Source organism: Carassius auratus, chromosome 5, assembly GCF_003368295.1.
Source record: "Carassius auratus strain Wakin chromosome 5, ASM336829v1, whole genome shotgun sequence".
Taxonomy (NCBI): domain Eukaryota; kingdom Metazoa; phylum Chordata; class Actinopteri; order Cypriniformes; family Cyprinidae; genus Carassius; species Carassius auratus.
Window position 1 is genome coordinate 18,439,439 of NC_039247.1, and position 20,108 is coordinate 18,459,546.

A 20,108-nucleotide genomic window follows, 5' to 3' on the forward strand; every position below is an offset into this window, starting at 1 on the left:
TAGAAACATTACAGTCAGTATCAAACGGAGATGCCAGTCACCAATTACAGCGGGGTACAAGATAACAGCAAATGAAATCTTCAGTTAGGAAATTTCACCCTTATATTATTGAACATACTTCATGCACATCAAAACAAGAGTTCACACACTTCATTCTAAAATGCTGTGAATTCATTAGAAAAGGTGTTTTTGTGTAGCTTCTGTATCCCCTTATGTGTGTCAACAACTATATTTAGTATTATTAAAGTGAGGCAGGACGCTCTCGGAAACAGCTGATTGCTGTCAGAGACTGGAATCATTTCTAATGAACGACGCTCAATGCTGAAAACAGTGCGTCTGATGACTTCATTACACTGCATCAAATCCGTCTTGGATGATTCCTGTGTGGTGATGGGTTTTGTGGCAAAGTCTAAGATGTGCATAAAATCATACGTCTGAAAATAACACAATGCATTTTGTGTGTAAAATGGACTTTGATAAATGGATTAAGCACTATATTCAGTTGGTCACAGGTAGCTTTGCCCATGAAACTCTCTGAAAGACAATACAGAGTCCAAGAACATCATTTGGTAAATACTGCTCATAAAAGCCTGTGCCAGCATTGTTCGGGTGATTTATGGAGAGGAGTTTACAGTGCTTTTAAAAGGACATAAATTCTATGTCTACCAAGTGCAAAAACCTGCTATCAAAAATGATGTGTAGTTTAATGATATGCCTCTTAAAAAGCATACTAGAAATCATAACATTACTGCTCATATCAATGCAGTGACCACACCTTACACACAATCTCCTTACACAATTTGAACAAACGTAATTTTCTCCTGGAGAGTTGAGAAGTTTTGAAGAAAATCATTCTTAAACTTAGTTTTCACCCAATATAGACCATTGTAATCTTATACGATGCCAAGGACAACTGTATCCGTTTTCACTATAATTCTGTTTAGATTCAAATGGTGGGCATCTAAAATATTAAGGAGGGAAAAAAGACATTACTTACTGGGAGGATCTCCTTCTTCAGGTTGCAGTTGTTTTCCAGGAGTTCATAAACATACTTTGTAATGATCTACAGGAGACAAGAGAGGCATCCTTATAAGTGTTCAAACTAACTTGCAAAAATGACCTGCACTTGCATTTGGTTTGAAATTAAAATATATTTTAACTGTGGTTGGAAAAAAACACTTTATAAGTGTCACTTTATATATAAGTGAGTTACTAAAGAATATTGGATGGACTCTTTTCATATTTCCAGGATCTTCAGAAGCTGAAGTCATAATAGTTGGGTAAACTAAATGGAGAACAGAATCTACACTGAAAAAAAAAAAAAAAAAACGCAAAAATTGCTAGCAAATTTCACACACAATTACAAAGAACCGGAAGGTAACAGGCTGAATTAACTGCAAAATGACAAAATCAAAAGAACAACTGATAGTATTTTTTTGTACATCATATCCCATTAATCTTTGTTTTATTCACAAAAAATATAGTGTAATTAATAATAATAATAACTTGGTGAACAACGAATATCAATTTTTGCATTTCCATTTGCTCCAACACCAAAAGAAGACATGCTTGATAGCGCTACAATGACTTTCCAAAAAGGGGAAAAATATATAGAGAATACAGCGATTACAGTGGTCATAAGACAGAATAATTTCTAATTTGCTGTTACTCAGTTGCTGTGTTACTAGTTCTTTTATATTTTAATGCAAAGGTGATATAACAAAGAATAATGTGATAATTGTACATAAAGTTATATATATATATATATATATATATATATATATATATATATATATATATATATATATATATATATAGATAACTATATATATGATATTATTAACTGTGGAAATTAATCATCAGTCTAAGAAAAAATCCATTGTGTAGCCTGATTTATTTGTTTAGTATAATCATACAAAGCACATTTTGTTTGATCATCAGAGTCAATCACACTCTGATTAAATGCGAAGTACATGCAGTTCCACACTTGAGAGCCACAGTGAATAAGATAACTAGAACTGTCTGGATTTCACTTGTTCTGCACAGAGAGCAGAGTGTACAGGCGCTGTCAGCCTAAAGCGGGACAAATCTAGACTACAAACAGCGTGTTTAAGTAAGGTATGTTTATCCCTGCAGTGCAATTTCCACCTCGGCCCAAAAGCTTCATGGTTCAGTGACATCAACAACTTTGATTGTTTCTTTCTTGTTTTGCTTTAGCTCACGATCTGCAACAGCTGAAACGACAGTGCTCTAAGAGGTGAATAGCAAATGTGCTAATTAAGATGAGATGTTTTAATGTTGGTTGTGATTTGGAAACAGTCAGCAGAACAGCCCCAATGAAACGTGGCTTATCTTTCAGGGCACGCTCATCCTGTTATGCCAAGTCTGAGGGGACTTTACGGCCCACCCGGGTGGAGGAACTAACAGATGCCCCTCTGGAATGAGGCGTGAAGGTGGTGGAGCCAGAATCTGTGTCTGACGGCTGAGACTGTCAGCTGTGCTGGTGTCACAAAATGTGTGAGGTCTTGATCTGCAGTCAGACTGAGCTGCTGGGTGTCAGTCAGTGTGATGGGCATGGTCGACTCTAGACCAACTGGTGGGTCAAGACCCAAAACTCGTTAACAGGTCTGTTCGGACAGAGTCGCAGGAAGAAAGGAAACAAATAATGGAAAATACAAATGATGATGTAACTAATATAATTGTAATTGTACACAATTAGCTAGGTAAATACACTAACAATTAACCTTTTACATCTTTTATTGCTGAAGTCAAAATTTGAGCTTCTATCTGCAGAAAGTAACATGGCACAGATGCCATAAACAAAACTTGGCAAGGAAATAGAAAATATGACTCAGAATAGATTGAATATGAGATCACTTATAATGATAGACTGATGGATATTTTTGGTTAGGCTGTTTAACGGTGATTTTTGGCTAGTTTGAGATTAATACATCAGTTTCCTTGGCCAGCATAAGTGTTAACTTTCTTGTACGGCCTTTACAAAATATACTAACAAAACAAAACAAAAATTGTAAAGAGTATAAAATAAACGAATCAATTAATTAATTTTGTAAAAAGTGTATGCCAGTACAAATAAGAGGTTATTTCATTTCAGCATGTGTGTGTTATTTGTGTGTTATGTGTGTGTATATATATATATATATATATATATATATATATATATATATATATATAAACATACATACATACACATACACACACACACAATTTAAATGGTAACAAATTGGTAGCATGCTCTTTCGATGTATTCTGTTTTGTGCAGAATATGACTGTCTGAAGAAAAATGAAACATATAAGGACATTAAAAAAACACTAACTATAAATTATAAATTATAAAGGCAAGCTTCTAAAAGCAACAACATCTGAACACCTCTCAACTAATAATTATCAAACATGAGACAATACACTTCCGAGTTTAAACTCTCTATTAATGCATTTTTACGCAATGAACAGTTCCAGTACTGTGTAGGGTCGACAAAAATGTTCAATGTACCATCTGAAGTCCTGAAGTAAACCATTTGAGAACTACTGGTTTAGACTAGTTCAAATATATTTTAATATAGTTTTAATATATTAATAGGATTAAAAAAATACTATGAAATTATGATCTGTGACTTCATATGCAGATAAGCAATACAACAAATGTGCATATGAATTCATACCCACAATCATGACTTCAGAGCAAAAAAAAATAAAACATCTTTAGATAGAGTAATAATGCACTCGCAATGGGTACATTCTCATTTAAAGCCATAAGGCATAGCCTAAGCTATTGCTTATTTGATTACAAACACCAAAAGTACATTAGGCTCAAATGAGCTAATGCAAAGGGATATTAGAGCTCGTCAGCGGTCAGCGGGTCTAAATGAGATGACAGATCTCTCTACAGACCGTGGCGGAGGCGGCGACGCCGATGACGGTAGGAAGACACAAGCAGCTCAACAGTACCTAATTCACTAAATGTCAAGCTCTCTGATGAAGACTAAAACGCTTCTGAAGTGCAATATGCTTGTGTTTAATGACATCAATAAGCCTTGCAGGAAATTTCATTTATACTACATTATTGCTTCAGTGCCTCAGGTGCTTCTCCTTTGATATATGAGAGAAGAGAATGAGGGGGTCTTGAAAGGGTGCGTGGGTTCTGTTCGAGACGGTCCGCAGCCGTTCACTCTCACAGATGATTGAGTACGTGTGTCCGACAAGATGGTGAGGGGTCTTGTAGATAAGAGGTGTGAATGGGTGCAACATGTTCCATCATCATGTGCCAATGGAGAGTGGACTGTCCATGCTAGCATCACCGGCTGGAAAAACAATATCCCTGAATTATAGATCTTCCATATATACTGTAGGCAGCGGAAAGTATATTAAAAAATTATTTTACCACCATTGTATTAAGTTTCTCATTTAAACAATTGCATTGTGTTAAACTGACTTGACACAGCTGCATTTTGGCTCATTTTGAATGAATATGTTTCAATTAAGTAGACCAAAAGTAAGATTTAACGCTTGTTCAATTTACTTTAAGTTAATTAAGTTCCAACACAATTATTTTCAACCACTTTACTTAATTTATTTGAGTTGAAAGTGCATAAATGCTTTTAGTTGTGTAATTAGGAAGAGGATTTCCCCCTTCCCATCATATTTTTAACAGGGCTGAATAGAGAGAGTCAATTTTGAAATAAAATTTTCTTTAATGCATTTTTTATCCAGATGATGAAACTGGGCGATGTTGCATGTGTTTTAATGTTTGTATTTAAAAGAGTTTCTGGGGGTTACCATTGGGGTGAAGACTTGTTAGAGGACCTGCTAACAAGAATTAAAGTGGTTTATAATGATAATAAAATAATACATAAAAAATAATAATAATTTGGCCATGTCATGGATGTGACAAAACCATGTTATGACTAACAATAAAAATCTTTCTTATGATCACAAGTTCAGATATGGATTTATTTTGACAAAAATGGTATCCTCTGCTCTCTGTTTATAAAAAAGTATGTGCTTTTTGAACATTAAAACATGCTAGCATATTCTATTACACCTAATACACAAAATAATGATCTATGAAATAAGCATCTCGTGATTATTTACAAATGCATCATATCTTATAAAAAGGAGACAAGGAAATATGACTTTTCTAGAACTCCTGCAGAGTTTGTACGCATCACTGAGAGCTTGAGAAATGCCCCAAAACAATCCCCGAGCAGCTCTGGGCTATTTTTCTCTCTTCACAAAACAACTTTGAATAGTTCATTCATTATTTGCGCAAGAATCAGACAAGATTATTTTCACAGGTTTAACTTTTTGCCCCGCAGACTCACAGAACACCCCATGAAGTGAATTCATACCAAACGTATGTTCAGTGGTGGGAACTTCGGGTTCATATACTTCATTCCTTCATACATCCCTCACAGGTGATGCAATCAAAGTTTCTGAGACTCAACATTTCAAACTATCTTCATGTCACTAGCGGTCTCTGAGGGAGTTCCCTCAGGCCAACATACCGAGAAACAGGGAATCAATTCTCACAGTTAATATCCTAAATTAATCATATGGAATATTAGTGTTTGCCTTCGCTGCCCTCCTATAGACCAGTTGACATGGAGAGGAGAGCACAATCGCCTGTCATTGTAATTAGAGAAGAGCACAGTTCTGTCGCATAATTAATATTGTCTTATTAGTCTGATAATGAAAGCCCTGCAGGTAAGAATGCTAAGTGCTCCTCGACTCCCCCTCTAAACGTGATGAGGGTGCTGATCACAAACCCGCTGGAGAGGAGTGCTGTCATGTAAAGCATGCAACAATTGAAGACTCAGAATGAGGGATTTTTATTTGAACTGGAATGAAATAAAACACACACACACACACATTTTGGAGGGACTAAGCTAACGGTAGATCAGAATCCATAACCAGAGAATTCCACAGGAGACAATGCACACAAAAAAAACACTTGTCATTCACTAAATTCTTGCCCCTTGGCTTTTCCTACAGTAGCGGAAACTGAAAAAGTTACCAACACAAGTTTTAAAACTTATGTTATTAGTATTATTATTTTTATCAAGTTTTTATTTTTAGGAATCCACTTATGTTTGATAGAAAGATACTTATCTTTCATTAAATGTTGAACCTTCACTTTTTTTTTTTTTTTACCCCTTATAAAAATCAATTGTACATTAATCACTGATAAATACAGTGGACGTTTTTGTTTTCAGGATTCTTTGATGAATAAAAAAATTCACACCCCTCTCAGGTCAGTAGGCCATCCTTACTGTAGAGTTTTACAGTATGATTTAATAGTACAGTGAAATCTGATTCGTTATAATATAATCCTTTTAAAACTATTGAAGAATGTAGAATTCCAAAGATCCGTGTATAGAATCAGTGGGAACGTAAGATTTGGGATTGGGTTTCTAAGAGGCCTGACATTAAATGCCTAATTTCACCATTCTATCCCATCCAATCTTCTTTTAAGCTTTCAAAACACTAAACCACATGTCACACTGCTGGAGTCTCTCATATAAGATAAATAAATGAAGCCATGTCTCATCTGCCAATGATATGGGCCTCAGATAGCACAACGAGTGACCACACAGAGTCGGCTCCAGGCTCAGGCTCCAGGAGGGGGTCTGTTTATGGACTGCTGATGTGGCAGCCAGGATCTGGAGGATCAGAGAGGAAGGAAGAGCCTTAGCAGGGAGATCTGCAGGGGGGTGGCGAGGAGACGGCAGAGGGGTCACGCTAATCCCCCCACAGACACTGTCCTCTGCCAGTTCACGCACGACGCCACAGCTGAGAAAAGAGGGAGCGTGGGAGGAACAGGCAGAAAGAGACGAGAGTAAGCCAGAGACGCCACGGTGGCCTTGACCGAAGCATGTCGTCTGGGTGGGCAAGCGATAAGGTGGACACACACAGCTGAGGGTCTTAATGAAGTGCACTGTTGTCTAAGAAAGTTGATCTGTTTGTAAACTCCCATGCGGCAAGCATCCTCTTTAAACAAGGAGGAGGAGGTCTGCGGGCCTCCTGATAAACGGAGTAAGTCAGGGAAAGCGATAAAGCGAGAGAAAAAAAGAAAAAATATATACAGACCTCCCACAATGGCGGAATTACAGCTCAATCTCCCTCGTCCGGCTGACCTCAGCGCTTGGGTGATGAGACATTAGTGTTCCACGTGGAAATAAAGAGGAGCGTCATATGACCCTTTGACCTTTAGCATGATAGGAATCCCAGGAGGAATTGAAAAATGAGGACAGGTGCTTATCAGGTGGTCCCGCTCTGACCCCGAATAATGAGCCGACTGGACTCCAGACAATGAAGGGTAATCAATACTGAAAGACGTGTTTGTCTTAGACGCTCTATGCTGACTTCAGGTCAGTCGACCGACCAGGTTTTTTAGAGCTGCTCAGTCAGGACAGAATGAATGCTACTTCAACACTGTTTGGATAATGAAAGCGACTGAGAGGACGGTACACTGATGGAGTGACAGCACAGGGAAGAGTGGGGATTACCAACGGATTAAAAAGAAACAAAATACTTGAAGAAAAGTCAAATTCCAAAAACAGAAACATGCAAAGACAAGGTTGAGAAAAGAGGGAGATGTGAATGCGGATTCAGTAAAAGAGAGGGTTGAGAAACGAAACAGCTCGGTTGGACTCCCATTTTCTTGTTCCTATTTTTAATATTTAACTTTTTGCTATTTTCAGAGGAAGAAAACAGGCACCCTTCATGTGATACTCCCATAAGGCTTCTGTGTGGTTCTTCTGTCTGTTGTGTCATTCAATCCATTAAAGACAACATTAAGCAACATTCACAAGCATTTAAAATCTGAAAAAAAAACACTCTTTATTTTTTCTTGCACATTCCTGATTTATTTTTCTTTTTTTTTCTAAATAACTCAAGTGAATGATTGAAGCTGACTGTGTTTAATTTTTTAAATCAAGATGTCTTAAGATATTATTTCTCTGACAATGGAGGTTCCGCTCGTCCTGATTTGTAATGCCCATTTTTTTTTTTTTTAAAAACCCTGTTATTTAAAATTGTGTCCCATCCCTACATTTTCCAGTTTCACTGAAAAAGTTTATAAAAAAAAAAAAAAAAGATTCATACTTGGTTTTAGCTGTGATTTTATTAGTTAATGATAATCGTATAATAACAAGTTAAGAAAAAAATGCTTGGTAACACTTTACAATAAGTTCCCATTTGTTAACATTAGTTAACTGACACAAACTAACAATTAATAATATATTTTTAAAGCATTTATTAATTGTTGTTAATGTGAGTTAATAAAAATATTCATTAGTTCACAGTACATTAATCTTAACAAATACAGTTTACATTTTATTAAATGTAAGTTAATAAATTATGTAAGTTTTGAACTTAATATGAACTTATGAGATGAATAAATGCTGTATAAATATTGCTCATGTTAACTAATACAGATGATATTAACAAATGAAACCTTATTGTAAAGTGTTACCAAATGCTTTACTTGAGAATAATAAGACCCATGACATATAATGTCTATAAAGTGCTTTTGGCATTTTTATTAGTTTTTAAAGGTTTTTTAAAAATTATATAGCTTGAATTCATTTTTATTTACGTCATTTTAGTACTTCAACGTTTACTTCAGTTAGCTCTCAAGGTCAACATTTCTAAGTTTTTCATCCAATATTGATATTTTATTTTATAGCCATTTTGCTTTACTTTTATAGGGGAGCTGTTCTTAACATAAAAACAAAACAAGCATGACTGGTGCTGTTGCATGGGCCTGCAGTCACTCTAAAGAAGCAATGGGCTTGTGCATTGTGTGTGTGTGTGTGTGTGTGTGTGTGTGTACAGGACATAGTGGGTATTTCCGTTGCCTCACATAATGAGGATTCACTAATTTTTAGATCAAATGTTGCAGTACAAGTTATGCACCAAAGTCCAGCCCTTCCCAATCCTTTTAAACTCATTGTACGTCACTGTCCTATATCCTTTCAATTCAATGTAAAAAATAAATAAATAAATAAATAAATAAAAATAACAGTAATAAAAAATAAATTAATTAAAAAAACTCCCTCTGGGTCAATGTTTCTCTCACACTCACACAGTATAAAGCCAAACAGTATAAAACAACATTTTCTATGAAATCAAGCCATCTGGGCAGCACTTCTTCATTAGAATACTGTATGTCTGTCATTCCACAGATGCAAAGAAAGATCCTCATTTAATAACAGTTTAATGCTCTCCCATCTGGAGTCGAGCCCACACTGTGTCGCCTAGTGCTGAGAACAGTCACCTACTGTACAGCACTCCATACACACACACACACTCTCTCTCTCTCTCCGTGTGTGTGTGTGTGTAAGGTAAGGTTCATGACCCTCCGCCCACTGCGAACATACCAACATGGACCCACACAGTACCTGCCACCCACACACAAACTCACACGCCGTCAGACACAAAGTATGAATGCATAAACAGCGTTATACTGGCAGGGAGGTCAGCAAAATGGCCAGGTAAACACAAAAAACAAAACAAAACAATTGAATATATTGAGGGAGAGACACACTTTAAAAAAAGGCAACAGACACCTGATGCTATGATAGGAAAGACACACATTAAGAAATGCTTCTATACAATAAAAAAAATAAAGTATAATAATTAGATGCACACAGAGCATCTGAAGCCCCCCCATGTCATCCCCCTCCTCCCCAGAAAACATGTGCTGTGTCTGAAATGGCTCACTCATTCACAAGTGAACGGATTCGGACAGTGACATAGCCTATACACTGCGTGTGAGACTTGGAGCTGTTGCAAAAACATTGCCATATGTAATTTTATATTACATGTACCTAATTTTAGAAAATAATACCAATGGCAATAATACTCAGAATTAATTTATATTGCAGTTATACATACATGCAGTTTCATCGATGGCATATAACTATTTTTTCTAATGCTTTTATTTTCATAATCATTAAATGCTATTAAAATACTGAGAACAAAAATAAACACAGGCGACCGTTAATTTAATTTTACATCAGAATACACTACCTGTTATTAACGAAAACATTGAAATTATCCACCAAATTATCATCATTTTTGTAAGTTAACAACGATGCCACCTCAGTAAATTAGTCAAATATTAAAATTAGTTATTGCCTACATAACATATTTTAATATAATGTAGGAAAAACGTTAAAACAGAAATAATAAAGATGTAAACGTCATCTCTCATTCAAACTCGCTCGCTTCCAGCTCGACGCTACTCCGCATTGGATTGTGGGAAATAGTGCTTCAGCGAGTGTACATTGGTTGTACACTCGAAATCAGAATGAATTGTGGGTAAAAAGTAGTGCACAAATGTAGGGAATGAAGGAGTTCACTCAGAATTCGGACAGCACTACAAAATGGCTGACACCCCATATAGTGCACTATATAGTAGATAGGGAGCGGTTTCGGACATAGCATTGGTGATACAGACACACACCACTCTAAGGCAAACCCCTTGTCAGTGTTCAGTGATGCAAACCAGCCAATGATCTCCCACTTCTGCATGCGTGTGTGTCTACACACCTCCTAATGATGATCCCACCGTGATGTGAAGAGAGATGAGGAGAACAGCAGAGACGTTATACAAATAGATGATGAAGTGAAAGTGAATGACCCTGAGTTTCAGTTTGCCTCCAGCTCCAGCATCTATGCATGCTCAGATTGTATTCAAAGATGCTGGAAAACTGCAGTAGAGCGTTTAAAACCAAGCTGTAATAAACAGGTAATGCATGTCCAGAGAGAGTGTTTGGAACAAACTCTTAAATCATTTCTACACCTAATTAGATGATGGACCAATGAACGAATGAATCCAAGATGCATAATAAACAATATGAATTTTAAGGATTATACATTACTACTAACATATTTCATTCAAAGGGGAATGAGGTCCAATGCTGTTTGGACTGCAAGTTCCCAAAATATCTTCCTTTGGTGCTCCACAGAAGAAACAAATAACAACACGAGGGTGAGAATGGTGACTGAATTTTCATTTTTGGATGAACTATCCCTTGCATTATCCCCTGCCTATATAATTTATGCTATGCCTAATGTCTCCTATGAACTGAAAATTCTTGATAGGAAAAAAAAAATTATATTGGACTGAATAAACTAAGGCATTATTGCACCACACTTCAACCATCAAGGTTGCAGGAAAATATGAAATGCTACTACTTGTATTTCACCAACTTTTTTGAGAGGCAACTTCTTCAATGCATTACTTTGTGGGGAAGCTCCTTGATCGTTTTCTTTGAAAGCCAGGGTTCTCTTTGCCAGAGATTCCTTGCATTGTTTTGAAGATATCTGGCCTTCGTTTCATATTTTTCAACAAGACCAATGTAATATTGCTTTCTGGATTTGTATGTAAAACTCACTAAAGCTCACTAAGGCAAGTCACTGACACAGTCCTCCCTTATACATTTGCTACACTTTACCATATATATTTACAGAATATATACATTTTAAATGGATATAAATTTGTCAATGTAATTTAATTTATCATTTCATTTTTTGCTAAACATATTTTCCTTATTTTGTGCTTCTTTGGCAATAAACGTCATGTCAATAAAAATCATCAAACCTTATGGGTCAAGATGCTTTCTCTTTCCCTGTGAACCTGTCAGAGAAACCTGTGGTCCAGCAGCTCATTCAAGCCTGGCTGAAGTGCAAATTGGACATCTGTGCTGCCTCCAGTCTCACAAAGACTCTCGCCCACTTCTGTAGCCCACAATCACACTCTCAAATCTGAGAACGCTGGAACACAGGGACACACACCACCAATAGCGGCATTCACAGACACGAGACGGAGACAGTCAGAGCAAGAAATCAAGTTTTCAGCTGAATCTGGCCTCTGCATGCATTTTGGTTAGAACCCCACTGAATTCACACACTTTTGTCACATTCTGTGCTGACTGCAGAAGAAAAAAAAGAAACTCTTTTGGATAGATTCAGATATGGTGATGTATGTTTAACAGAGCTGAGAGTACTACATTCTCACTGGTAGCTAAAAGCATCCTCAAAATAATCAATCATTGCATATATTCAGCAACCGAAATTATTTGGCCAAATATTGAAAAAAAATATGTATTTCGGCAGAAAAGACGAATAATGTGTACTGAACAATGCCTAACGTTATCAAATAGAGGCACACACTAATGCAAAAAACATGTTGGCAATGTGAATGTATTTAAAACTAAAGAGAAAGATGCAGAAATCATTACAAGCACGAAGCACTGACAACCACTGACTTTTTAATGCTGCATCACATGTCTCCAATGAAAAGAAGAGGTGGCTGATGCTGGTGGTTAGGTTACTGTATCATGATTGAAATGGTGAAATTACCTCAGTCGATTAGTAAATAAACTGCAGAATGTTATATTTTCTAATGCACGCACAAATTGCATGTATTCTGACAGCACTCCACAAGCTTGCGGTGCCAGGGTTCGAAATCCAAAGCGAATAACAATAAACATCACTGGCAAAGTTTTGTACCTCAGATCTATTTTTGCAGGCTACCTATAGACATAAAGTAAGCGATAAGGTATTACTATTTTCTTTCTAGCCTGTTTAATGAATGCAGGCTACCATAAACCATACTTTAATATCATGTGCCACACCTGTGATTTGATCTCACATGCATCTACTGTATATTGCATACATCCCAAAAACACCTAAAACTGCTCATCTGAATCCTTTAATATTCAAAACAATATCACAATATCCAACCTGTTTTCACTTATGCTCTATTATGAATTCACTCAAGAGAAGTTCATGAAATCTGGTCGCCTACTGTTCTGCTACAAAACGTTTGCTTTATGTTTTAGCCACATAAACAGATATGCAGTGATATTAGGGAATAGGGGAGAAGTGTTTTTTGTTCTTAAAGGGCCATTTCTCATAAGATCATACCTGGAGCAGAATTAAAATGCTCAGATAATCCTTAAAAGAGTCAATCTCTTTCCTTTGAACATCAAACGAATATGCACTACAAATAAAGCCAAAGAATACAGATGTAAATGAATGAAGATAATTAAGTGCATGTGTAAACAAATCAACTTAAGACTCAGTGAACTGCATTTGAACTTTCAAAGCCACATGCAGGTTACAGCAGAAATAGAAACTTTCCTAAAGGCACACAAAAGTACACACACAGTCTAGTAAGCCAAGATGTGATACTCTTATGAACAATCAACACTCTTAAACCTTATAACATGCACACAGCCCCGGAGCGCGACAGTGGAAGTGCTTTGGAAGGAGTAGTGCTTGGTAAAACGTGAATGTGTGAACAGTGAGAGTAATGTAAATCAGAGCACAGAGCTCAAGCAAACGAAACACCACAACCAAAAAAAGATAAAAGAAGGGGTCTATAATGTATCAGAAAGACCACGTTCACACCTAAAAAATTTAGAAAATTAATGTGACTCAAAACACACAAACAACAGCCTACTCAAATATCAACAAATAAATATACTGTATATATGTGTGCGAGCATGTGTATAATAATGCAAAATATTATTCTAACTTAAAATAAATGTTAAATGTTTCCAATGGAAAAAGTTTTATATATATATATATATATATATATATAATTTTTTTTATATATTATTTATATATATATATATATATATATATATATATATATATATATATATATATTTTGTAACATTATAAATATATTATATATGTGTGTGTGTGTGTGTGTGTGTGTGCGTGTGTGTGTGTGTGTGTGTGTGTGTGTGTGTGTGTGTGTGTGTGTGATATATAATATAATTTCACAAACTGATCTAAATGTTTATAAATGATCAACATTACCTCTCCCAACGCTTCATATCTTTTCTGGTTCCATCTATGCAGGTCCTCTTTATAGTTGAAGACAAACGGCTCTCCTGTGTGTTTGTGTCTCAACTGACCATCTACAGAAAAGAAAAAAAAAAATCATACACAACTATACAATTTTGTAATCAAATCATAAAAAGTGTGTCTTTAAAAGCTTAAGAATGGCTACATTTGGTTTGTGTAGGAGGTCTTCCATAAACAAAGTTTTAACTCATTAAAAAAGACAGCCCACATTTATTCTGCTATTGGCATCTCCTGCCTGGGTTTGAGACTATACTCTATTGTATGATCTATAACCTCCCTATAACATTTTTCCCTCAGTTCTATTTCAATTTAAGATGAAGGGAATATTAAGGACAATATTAGTGCAGAGTATCTTGAAGTGGAGTGTGAGGGATGGCATGAAGCCAAAGCCTTTGTGAGCCGACAAGAAAAGAATGTTTTACAACATAGAAGTAAGATGTCTTTCATTGGCCATCACACACACGAAAGCCATGTTGTTTTCACAGCAAGGACACAACATTGGCAGGCTTGAACTCAAGTGAATCACTCTTTACCTTCACATTCATCAACCACTTCACACCTGCAGTTTGAGAAGCTCAGCCAATCCTATTCTCAATGGTAGTTGGGATCCAATGAAACACTTCTGCATTGACTGAAAGCCTTAGTATTTGAGGCCTTGAGGGCAGTCCAAAAGTCATTCTACGTGTCACGCTGCGACCTTCAGTCCAGAACCTCAGGCCTGCTTGATGTCCATCTTTTCCCTTCATGCAAATAAATACGTTTGGCTGGCTTCCCCCCATCTGGCAGGTACAAGCCCTGCGAACGGCTAATGCTTCTCCTGTCCCCCTTACTTTGGCCTTCTGGGACAACTGGCAGGCGTTCCTCAGACAGCTGGTGCTGCAATAGCGGTCTCTCCGCCACTGTACCTCAAGCCACCAGAGATCTGAGAGCGTCCGTGTGTGTGAGTGTGGCTGGAACACTGCAACTGTTCCCTCCTATGAGCATCCTTTTGAATACGGGCCAGCCGACTTCATTCAAAGTGACCCACTTGAATACTACTGTTCTGCCAAGACTGGACAATGAGACCTGGCTTTTGCCAAGTACTGATACTGCTAAAAAGCTGCTGAGGTGGACGAGGTAAACAACAACCCCATGCTTAGTTAGGACTAATGGTGTTTCAGGGGAAAGGCTGAATGACTGGCATGTATGCAGTGAATGACAGGGCTCCAAACTGCGACCAAATGGTTGCATTTTGCGAGCATTTTTATTGCCAGTGCGACTCATTTTTGTGAGTGGTCGCACTGGCACGACCAGCACGGTGCCAAACCCATAAGTTCTGCCATTTCGGTTATATTTCAGAAACATCAAACAACAAATTAAATGAAAGCAAAACTAAGCTGTTTTTACCAAGGCTGCATGTATGTATGTACCGTACGTACTTATCTATCTATCCATCCATCCATCTACCTATCTACCTATCCATCCATCCATCAAAGAAATACAGTAAAACAGTATTATTGTAAAATATTCTAACATTTTAAAAGGATGTTGTTACTTTTTTCATTTCTTTTAAAACATAATTTATTCCAGTAATGAATTTTCAGCATCTCCACGGTCACATTATTCTTCAAAGGTCATTCTAATAAACCAATTGAAAATAATTGGAATTAGTTTTTTTTTTTTTTTTTTTTAGTTTTTTTAAGGAATTAGAGGGCACCAAACATTCCTAGTAATACAATTCTATTCCACCAAACAATACAACACTGAATAACATACTAAATATAGAGAGTGGTTGCTAACATTTCTGAAAGGTTTATTAAGAAAGATAGGCCCATCTATTTTTACTGTTGTTTTAGTGTTAAATCTAATATTGACCTCTCTGATTGCCAATGTGTTTAGTTAAAATACTCAAAGCATACCGTCTTAACCCAAAATATCATCATACTTTTGCAATCACCGTAGTGCAAGGCTCCATAAAAAGAAAAACAGCTTTGATGATAAAAGATTGCATAAGCACTTTCATTCCCCGCATCTCAAAGCTCCGGCACTTTTTGCACAGTTAGCAGGTGATAAATCCAACATGGCTAACTCGGAGAGTATTACACTGTACGCTTTCATCGTTAGCTGTTCAACAACATGTAACGCTAAAAGGCCGTATATCAACAATGAACTCTGAAAGCATGGCCGCTCCTTTGAGATAGGATGGGAAAGAGAGAGTATCAAGAGAAAGTGAGTCAGTGGAAGGAAAGAGAGCGAGAGAGAGGGAGACGTAGCGTTCGCTAGTACCTTTAAAAATCAATTATGCATTCACAAAGGGGTGAAGAGAAACACTACAACCAGAAGTGCCCAACAGAAGGAAGAGGGGATGTAATGAAACCAACATGCAGTGGAAGAACAGCTCCGTCTTCTTCATAACACAGGCTCTCTGAGGAATACCCCCCTTCAACTTGTTCTCCCTGCTTTAACCTGGCATAATTAGCATGCTTTCTCAATTTTTAGCTTAATGAGGTATACATAACCTTGGATTTCCAGTAATGAATGAGCTGAAGGCAGACTGGGATGAAGTCATCACGCCACATGATTTGTAAAAAATATATATATTTCAAATGCATACATATTTCTTGTGGGGTTATCTCATTAGATCTCCCAGAAACCAAAAAAGACCCACAAAAAATAAAAAGCATTTTCAACAAATGGGGTACACTGTGTTTTTTTTTTGTTTGTTTTTTTTTACATAGCAAATGACATATCAGCACCTTAAAATTATTATTTTCTGGTCTTGACTTTTCAACTGTTTTCAACAATTCAAATCATAATGTCATAATGTTAATTATATAATTATATAATCATAATATTTGTTAAGCTTTTCTTTTAAACCCTGTTACCAAAGTTATTAAAATGTAATTATTCAAATTAAACTAATATTTTACTTTAAGTTATGGTAAATGTTTATCAATAACCACAAAACTATCGCTAGTGAATGAAAACATAAGTAGAAGTAATCTTATTTAAATTTACTCATGAATCTAATATACAATAATTATCAAAAATAATATTATCAAAATAAAATTATTAAAAAAATCAATTTTGGAAGTTTGTTTAATAATTATTACATCACTCAAATCAAAGGTTTTAAACTATATTTACATGCCCAATTGCTATTTCTCTTGTATGATATTCACTTTGACCAATGAAGGTTATGCACCCATTAGTTGACTTATGTATCCAATTTAAATGATTATTGCTAGAAATAACCTAAATCAAGGACTATACTATACTATACAACTATATTTACGCATTGACACAAATCTGCATTTGACTAATATAATGTTTAGTTTAACAATAAACATTTTTTTAAATGTGCAGCACCCCACTGGATGACTTTAGACCCTATTCTGTATTCTATTTGAGCAAATCGACATAAACCCTACATTAAATTAAATGTTAATGTTCAGAACTATACTTGGGCTCAATAGCAATTTTACATTCATCTCAGAGAGTGAGAAAAGAAGTTGCAAAGTAAAACTTTCTTATAAAATCGAATAAAAGTGATACTCTTTGGGAGACTGATATAAGATATTGCAGATGCTAACAGGAGGTGTTTTAGAGAGAGGAGCAAGGTTATGCAAATCTAGCCGTCAAACAGAGCACAAGGCTGAGTAAGCCACTGACAGCCCATAGCATGCACAACTTGTCCATTCAGCTGCCACAGACTCCAGAGACTCTGAAACAGACAGCGCTATCACAGCCTGCTGCCAATAACCAATGAAACCTTTAATGCACATTCTAATGCATTCAAACCTTCATAAACACAGACATGGTGCGAGATCATGCTATTAAAGTACAAGGCCAAACGCTATTTGATGGTGTAGCTGGCATGTATGTCATAGAATGAAATTGTTTACTGTGTCTAAAAATGTTTAGAGTAAAGACAAGCAAAAGGGTCTTACGTTCGTTGAAGGCGTATTCAAACCCATCCAGAGTTTCAGGAAAGTTCAGCGGAGGCTCGTCTTTTTTCATCAGCTCGTCTAAATCGATCCTGGACAATAAATCTAGAAAACAAATTGATATACAAACAATTAAATAAATAAATAAATACGCAATAAGCACACAAACCCATCCACAATTGAATTTGCATTTTTATACATATGCATGTATTCACACACAATCTGGGTTTACCTTTTAGTGCAGTAGTTTTTTCTTTTTCTTCTTGTGCCAAGAGCTGGGCCATAGTTATCCGAACTAAACAGAAGAGGAAGATGCTGGCTCTGACAGGCATGGACACACCACTACACAAATATTACTGCACGTCGCCCTGATCAAGAATAAATAAATAAAAAATGACTGAACGACAAGCCTTCTAATGCTACGACTTTTATTGCCACAACACCATCAATAAACACGTGCGTTGCCTGTAAATTCATTATTATGAATGCATAGCATGCATTATAGAAATTACGTAGTAACTATAAAATGCATTATAGAAATTATGTAGTAACTATAAAACAGTCAAATTATAAAGCAGTAATATTCAAACATTTCCAACATTAGACTGATTGTCAAACTGCTTACAAATCAAAACAAAAAAGAGGTGTTACAAATCATTAAAATAGCATAATAATAATAATAATAATAAATATAGTTTTTAAACAACTTTTGTAATGAAATCACAAAGCATTAAAACATGATTATGACATATTATAAAACATAGTATGCTTGAATGTATCAGTTAAATGATGTGTCAATAATATTGATAGTGTCAATAATAACGTATGGGAATTGTACACTTGTTCTGTGACAGACAACTGATCAAAAATATAATAATGCATTAACTACATTATTTAATTAGCATGTACTTTTGAGTAGTGCAAATAATCAATAATGATAATAATTTGATGATTTACTGCCTTTTAAAATTACATAAATATTGACAGTGAATTTGTTGACTTGGGCAACATCGCTTCTAACGTAATGTTAAACTTTCTAGCTTCTAATGCTGCTGCTCTGCCTTTAAAGAAGAGTTCTGTTCGTGTGTAAGCAGTCAAACAGCAGTAAAAGTCGTCGTGATGAATCTAATCGTAGTTTACTTGCAGTGCACTTTGATCTGACAGGTCAGACTATCTTTATGGTGGTAACTAGCATCAAGCTAACAGCTTGGTGCAGCACTAAAACCAAGCGTGCTGATTCGAGAGACTCACATGCACCTGAATCACAGTGTCAGCGTTTAGAGAAACACAGTGAAAGCAGCGGTCTGCTGTTTCCGACATGATCGGAGTATGTAAACAGAGTCAAAGATTCCCTGCATGGACCACAGCCAATGTTTTGAAAGCACTACTCATCAGACAGATGGGATAAGAACTTCACAAAGCACAGCGACACTGATCACCCCGCTGAAGAGCTAGATGAAGACAGTGGGAGAGGTAAATGTGGATTTGCATGCATGTCGCTCCGCTCACGTACCATAACAACAAGCACAATGTGAGATTTCACACATTCTGCTTCCTCCTTCTGCCAAACAGGAAGACACACTTCCGTCTCGTCGGAAACGGAAGCGGTTTACACACGTTCCAGCTGATTGGCGGGATTTAAACAGACAGCGCCGCTTTTCACTCAGACACTTACAGATGCATTACATACTAATGCTTTCATTGCAGTTATACTTCATAAACTTCAGCTATCGTTTTTTTGTTTGTTTGTTTGTTTGTTTGTTTTTTACAATACGTTAAAATAGAGTTTAAAATATTCTTAAAGAAAATATCACGCCTTCGTGAATGAATGAATCAATGAATAATCACACGCGATAAATAAAAAACATAAATAAACTTATTATATATATATATATATATATATATATATATATATATATATATATATATATATATATATAGATAGATAGATAGATAGATAGATAGATAGATAGATAGATAGATAGATAGATAGATATTGCGGCAACATTCAATTTATCTTAACGCTACTAAAATAACTACAACTGAAAATGAATATAAACTATATAACAGTTAAAAAAAATTAAAATGGTCAGAAACACAACATTACTGAAGCAACTAAACTACTAAAAAAAAAAGATAAAAGGCCCATTCAAAATATGAACAACAACCATAATATTATCTCAATAACAGTAAAATAGCAAAGGTTGAAACAAATTAACATTTATGAAATCGTTTATTTATTCTATGTAAGTATTTTTTTTTTTTTAGTTTTGG

At 35.9% G+C, this 20,108-nt stretch overlaps 1 protein-coding gene across 3 annotated transcripts in view; it reads right to left on the reverse strand.

Moving 5' to 3' along the window:
* Positions 1-19,438, reverse strand: part of LOC113079301 (protein FAM172A-like) — a 164,173-nt gene extending 144,735 nt beyond the window's left edge. For 2 of the 3 annotated variants that reach the window (XM_026251548.1, XM_026251561.1), the window contains exons 1-5: positions 19,348-19,434; positions 18,067-18,202; positions 17,838-17,939; positions 13,861-13,961; positions 998-1,063 (exon numbers count right to left, since the gene is read on the reverse strand). In XM_026251548.1, coding sequence (XP_026107333.1) covers positions 998-1,063; positions 13,861-13,961; positions 17,838-17,939; positions 18,067-18,166 — 369 coding nt within the window. In that variant the 5' untranslated portion in view covers positions 18,167-18,202; positions 19,348-19,434. Of the gene's footprint in view, positions 1-997; positions 1,064-13,860; positions 13,962-17,837; positions 17,940-18,066; positions 18,203-19,347 lie in introns of all 3 variants that reach the window. The other variant, XM_026251554.1, reaches the window with a different exon arrangement.
* Positions 19,439-20,108: the final 670 nt, after the last annotated feature.